Genomic DNA, 6,453 nt, shown 5'->3' with positions numbered 1-6,453 from the left:
GAAGAGAAATAAGCTAAAAAAGTGAGTGGGTGTAAGATTACAACAGATTGGTAAGAGGGTGTAGATAAAATTAAGGTGTGAATAATATGGGTCGGGGTATTAGGGGTAAGATAGTAAAAGAGTTTTTCAAAAAAGAAACAAAGTAAAAACGAGTCAAACTTTTTGAAACAACTTAAAATTAATCTATAGAACTTTTGAAAGCCGAGAGAGTATCAACGATACTTAAAATAAGGCAAAAAAAGTAGAAGTAGAAAATAAAAACACCTCAAATAGAAAATACACAAAAATGAATGGGTATCGAGTCTAATAAAGTAAATAAAATCGATTATGGATTTCAACCACCTGCTTAAACTTTTGGTTGAATTGGACCTCTGACAATCTAACATGGTATCACGTGCCAGCATGACACTTAGGTATATTTCGAGCTTGGTATGAAGAGAGCCTATGTTATATCTATATTTCAATCCTAAAAGCCTCTTATATTAAGGGGCATGATAGAGCATATATAAATTGACCCTAAGTTTCAACCAATATCTTTGCTGCCAATAACACCGACCAACTAACAAACTAATCTAGTTGACATTAAAACAACCCACATTCGTAGTTTAGTAGAGAGTTGGTAGTAAGGATATTTAAAAGTCAAAATATCTATATAAAGGTAATTTGCCAAAATGGTCCAAGGTATATCTCTATTAATAAAATTAATATTACTAAATAAAAGTACGTGTCACGTTTAATCCATATTCGATAGATCCATAACTGATCCTGCTCAATTGCTCATATTCAATAGAGAGATACGGTAACATACATCACTAACATGGGTCATATTTAATGTGAATGAATAATAATGGAAGATGCCAACATAAACTAACTTAACGAGAGAATTAAATTTCATACTTTATATTATAAAAAATTTATAACTAATTTAGTAATGTTTTGACTAAATATCTGTAGTCAGTATGTAATACTGAATTAGTCGGCAAACCTTGCTCTCTAAGAATTACAGAAACCCACAGTTACTGGCTAGCACATGTCAATGAGTTGTAGGCCTAATTTGGATTTTATTCTAATAGGTATATATATGTAGCAAGCTACTATGCTTAACATATACACCAATCTTTAGCAAAATGTATGAAAACAACAATGTTAATTAACGTATCGCGTCTTTAGTTTAAAAATTACATGATCTAATTTGTATTGTCCTCCTTATTTATAAGATATAACAGATATATGTGTGAGAGAAGACAACAAATACATCCTATCATCCGTGTGATTAGTTTCGCGAAAGATACAATGATGATAAATTTTAGAAAGCTACAACATCAAATTCCTAGTATCCCGAACAATGGCGTCCATAGATCCAATCAACTGCTTGATTAGTTTCACAGAAGATAAATGATAACAAATTTCAGAAAGCTATGACATCAAACTCCTAGTATCCCAAACAAAGGCGTCGATCTTCCAAGGTAAAAAGAGCCTGAAACTGAAATGTACTAGCTATATACATAAAGAACAGCAAAAGGAAGATCATCAAGAAAGGCAATACAACCTTACAAATAAATAATCAAAGATTGATAAGGATGATGGCTTTGCACCTCACAAGCGATTATGTTATACACAATTATAAGTGATTATTTGTTTTTAATATGTTTTTTGTATATTCATTTATATCGGTTACTCCGTAAAACTTATTTTCCCTCTCTCTCATTTCGTGATATTACTGCGAAGTCTTTAGACCCTATCTCCTTTCTTAATACGTGAATAAACAAAAAACGTAACTTAGAGAACGGAGGGAGTGCATATATAGTATAAAATTTAGTACTGTCTTTAACCTGTGAAGATAAACGTACAAAGGTATATAAGTGCTAGATCATGCAAACAGGCAGTTCACTCCCAAGTGTCCCAACCTTTAAATTTTCTTCCATAAATGTCCTATCTATCTGGTTAGGTTACCCCCATTTTTTTTTTCTCTGCCATAATTCAAAAAATGCCCATACACATGAAATTCAATCTACCTTTTATGCATATTATATAATCCCTGCAAAATATTAGACTATATAGTAACAATAAAGAGTTAAAGAAAGCATAAAGTATTTAATCCAACCTTAGATGTAGAATCCTCCTTGCATTTTCACCTGCATAAATATAGTCCAATTCTTTACTGTAATCCCTAGCTAAAAAATGGGTAAATCCAGAGTTTACGAAGATGTTCATAGTGTCTAACCCGGCTACCAATATAGCCTAATTGACTAGTACATGAAAATGTAGGCTATTTGCAAGTGATTTAAAAATTAAACAGGCACAAAATCAACAGAATTATCTAAGTCAGTTGCTTGCATATCTTAAAAGTGTATTTTAGATCCATTCTATAAACATATCAACAAGAACAAAACAATCGAAGATAAGATCTCATTCTCATGGAAACTAGCATAGATAATTCCAACAACTAGCATCATATTGGCGATGGGAAAAAAAGCATATCAAATGCAGAAACCAACAGAGTTAAATATATCTGATAATCTTTGGTAAGATCCAGTTACATCACATCTATCTACAACGAAAAAGTCCTCGACTTGTGATTCGGCCAGAGCTCCTAAAGAAAGGCCATAATTCAGCCTCGTGCTTCTTATCATGTTCTATGCCGTCATAAATGTAATGCACACATATAATACCAATGATAGGGGCATTAGCACGTAGCGCAAGGAGACTTAAAAGAGAGAGGGAGGAGAGGAAGTATCCAGTAGGCTTCATCGTCATGCTAGGCTTTAAAGAGAGTATTTTAAAGAAACCGTTGACAGCGGAATGAAGAGTGGAAGCAATATCCTTTTTAAAACTCAAGTTATTCTTATAATCTTTATTTAAATCAATCTCCAACTACTTCTTACAAGTAACAACTATTACTATCATACATCTTTTCAGAAAATTCCGCAATAGCATAGAAAATGATTACTAATTTTATATTCTAGTATTATTTTCCTCCAACTAGTTTGCTAGTCATCTTCTCTACCTATTTAAGTAACTTCAGTTAGTAATGCTAAGATGCATGCATGCCAGCACTTTCTGCTGTTCTTTGTCTTTCAATAACACCTTCTTCTATTACATTTGTACGATAACTTTTGATTATCTCTGTGATCCCGAACCGTATCACATACAATCCCATATTCACCAGTAATTATCCAATCACAACCATACATTAATCTAACAATCAATCAAATGTTTCCGCTAGTTGTGAGCCTCATAGCAATCGTCATTATAAGTTTGACACGTTGGCTCTTCAGATGGTGGAATCCAAAATGCAATGGGAAACTTCCGCCAGGTTCAATGGGCTGGCCACTCATCGGTGAAACTCTTCAGTTCTTTGCCCCAAATACTACCTTCGACATTTCTCCCTTTGTCAAAGAACGGATGAAAAGGTAAATACTCCCTATGTCCCTTAATGATTTTCACACTTTCTCGATGAAGATGGCCTAAATATTTTTTTCACATCTCTTTTTGTGCAAAAAAACACGCATTGATTTCACATAATGCACTTTAAGGGCACATCTCACAGTTGATGTTGTTTTTTTCCTCTCTACTTATATGAATAATCAATGCCCCACTACCCCATTTTAAATTCATCAACTTTGACATGCTGCTCCTCACACTTATTCAATATTTGTATCAAACCCTGTTGTAAGACACAATAAACAAGGGGCGGTCGGGCACTCGGAGTTACAATGTGCAACCACGTTAATTTTTCAGTTCTGCTAATCTCTAATTCAACAGTGCATTTACTTTGGATTTTTCAGATTTGGGCCAATATTCAAAACTAGTTTAGTTGGAAGACCGATTATAGTCTCAGCTGATCCAGAGCTTAGCCATATAATATTTCAACAAGAAGGCCAAACATTTCAGAGCTGGTATCCAGACACATTTACAGAAATTTTTGGGAAAGAAAACGTCGGGTCCTTACACGGGTTCATGTACAAGTATCTTAAAAACATGGTATTAAGTCTTTTCGGTCCTGAAAGCCTAAAGAAGATGCTACCTGAAGTTGAAGATACAGTGCTTAGACAGCTAAATCAGTGGTCTGAACTGGATACAGTGGAGATAAAAGATGCAACAGCTAGTGTAAGCTGTCTGAATTTCAGCTATTGGTGGTCACGATATAATACGACACAACTTAGATAACTTAGTACTAATTTTTATTCTATTTCCGTGCAGATGATTTTCAATCTGACAGCCAAAAAACTAATCAGTCATGACGCGGAAAACTCTCCAGAAAATCTAAGGGAGAGTTTTGTTGCTTTCATTAAGGGACTAATCTCCTTCCCTTTGAACATTCCCGGTACAGCATACCACAAATGCTTACAGGTAAACATCAAATAACCCCTCAACTAAACATGTCTTTATTGTTTTATAAAAAATTATAGTGATGAAATGCAAAACTTTTACTCACTGGGTGCACAATATCTTATTTACCCCAATCACATACGAGTAGAAGTTAGCCTCACATAGTGGTGATTTTTATGTGATTTGGAGTGATTAAGCTGTTTTTTTACAAATGCACCAGTTGTATACAAAACCTGTTGATTATAAATAATAATAGTTTTAAGTTTAAACAATCATTGTAACAAACCCCAGAACTTCCAATACTTAAGATACTACCATTGTGGCAACAGGGAAGAAACAAGGCAATGAAGATGCTGAAAAAAATGCTACAAGAGAGAAGAATGATGCCCAGGAAACAGAACACAGACTTTTTTGATTATGTACTCGTCGAACTAGCAAAGGAGGGAACACCACTAACAGAGGGAATTGCTTTGGACCTAATGTTTGTGCTTCTCTTTGCTAGCTTTGAGACAACCTCCCTGGCTCTAACTGTTGCCTTGAAATATCTCTCAGATTACCCTCTGGTCCTACAAACACTGACGGTAATATTCTTTGAGGCGAAAACTGTCTAAATTTATTTGTTCCCTTCCAATTGCATCTTCTACTTGGATGAAACCCTACTCACACAATGCCAAATTGACAGGAAGAGCATGAAGCGATTCTAAAGAGACGTGAAAATCCAGATTCTCATCTTACATGGAGTGAATACAAATCAATGACATTCACTTTTCAGGTTAGTTAAAAATGCTTACCATCACAACAAGAAGTTCTCTGACAATCCATCCCAATATAGAACTAACTAGTTTATAATGCAGTTTATCAATGAAACAGTTAGGATGGCAAATATAGTTCCAGGAATTTTCAGAAAAGCATTGAGAGATGTCAGCTACAAGGGTATGCATAATCTATCATTGCAAAACTTATGAAGAACTTCAAGCTTTATATAAATGTTTATGTTACTAGAGTATACATACCTTAACATAGAATTGTGATCGATGCAGGCTATACCATTCCAGCTGGTTGGGGTGTCATGGTCTGTCCTCCAGCTGTACACTTGAACCCTGCCAGATATGAAAATCCCCTTGACTTCAATCCGTGGAGATGGGAGGTATACTTTCGTAACTTTGGTTATATTACTTCTGTATATATACAAAATATAAACATGAAATTTAATTGTGTATAGGGAGGAGAAATAAATGGTGCATCCAAACATTTCATGGCTTTCGGGGGAGGTATGAGATTTTGTGTCGGGACAGATTTTACCAAGGTGCAAATGGCTGTATTTCTACACTGCTTAGTTACAAAATACAGGTACAGGAAAATATATATACCCACCATTCTAAATATTTAAATGAATATTATAAGAGAATGACATATTTAACTTATATTCTTCAATAAATGGAATCTCAGGTGGAATCCAGTGAAAGGAGGGAACATCGTTCGGACCCCTGGCTTACAGTTTCCAGATGGCTTTCACATTCAGTTGGCTAAGAAACAGAATCTGTCAAATGATTCTCCTTCATAAATATAGTGTTACAAGTGATTTCAGGCCGCAATAATAAGGGACCAATACTAACAAAAAAGGAACGGAGAACAAATATTTACAGCTTCTCCACCCAAAAAAAGAGCAACCGTGAACAGTTTTCTTGTAATAGTTACAGTTTTTGTATACATTGTCTATTTTTTTACCCTTCATCTTTTCAACATCTGGTAAAGAACATATGATTTGAAAAAGAAGGGGTTTAGGTTTCTGATACTTATAAATCTTTCATGTTGCAACTGTATAAAACATCTATGAAGATAATCACAAATTTTCCCAGTGTTATGACTGCCAATTATTAAGATTGAATTACTGGATTAACTCATCTATAAACGCAGACCAGAATGCAGCTAATCGCAAAGCAAGCAAGTTAAACAATATGACATCTTAGCATCCTGACTAAAACAAAGTCCAATCACTCAACTACAAGTTACGAACATACTCAAGTAGTTAACTTGACATTTATATAAAAATGGAAGCACCATATTACTAATGATGAAAGCCCTGAATAACAATTGAATATATAGTAGAAAAGGGTAAGG

The 6,453-nt window shown here is 34.4% G+C and overlaps 1 protein-coding gene across 1 annotated transcript; it reads left to right on the top strand.

Annotated features, from left to right (window-relative positions):
* Positions 1-3,062: 3,062 nt before the first annotated feature.
* Positions 3,063-6,198, top strand: LOC110719276 (cytochrome P450 87A3-like). Its single transcript, XM_021898165.1, has 9 exons — positions 3,063-3,413; positions 3,789-4,110; positions 4,204-4,353; positions 4,662-4,913; positions 5,015-5,104; positions 5,187-5,265; positions 5,373-5,479; positions 5,555-5,682; positions 5,782-6,198. The coding sequence occupies exons 1-9, from the start codon at positions 3,214-3,216 to the stop codon at positions 5,894-5,896; spliced, it is 1,443 nt and encodes a 480-aa protein (XP_021753857.1). The 5' UTR covers positions 3,063-3,213; the 3' UTR covers positions 5,897-6,198.
* Positions 6,199-6,453: the final 255 nt, after the last annotated feature.

Source organism: Chenopodium quinoa, unplaced genomic scaffold (assembly GCF_001683475.1).
Source record: "Chenopodium quinoa cultivar QQ74 unplaced genomic scaffold, ASM168347v1, whole genome shotgun sequence".
Lineage (NCBI taxonomy): Eukaryota > Viridiplantae > Streptophyta > Magnoliopsida > Caryophyllales > Amaranthaceae > Chenopodium > Chenopodium quinoa.
The sequence above is the reverse complement of the archived record's forward strand: the minus strand, read 5'-3'. Positions and strand labels throughout refer to the sequence as shown.

Coding starts and splice junctions, on each gene's coding strand:
- LOC110719276 (XM_021898165.1), top strand. CDS start 3,214: ATGTTTCCGCTAGTTGTGAGCCTCATAGCAATCGTCATTATAAGTTTG. Junction 4,914..5,014: donor TGGTCCTACAAACACTGACG/GTAATATTCTTT, acceptor CCAAATTGACAG/GAAGAGCATGAAGCGATTCT. Junction 5,480..5,554: donor TCAATCCGTGGAGATGGGAG/GTATACTTTCGT, acceptor AATTGTGTATAG/GGAGGAGAAATAAATGGTGC.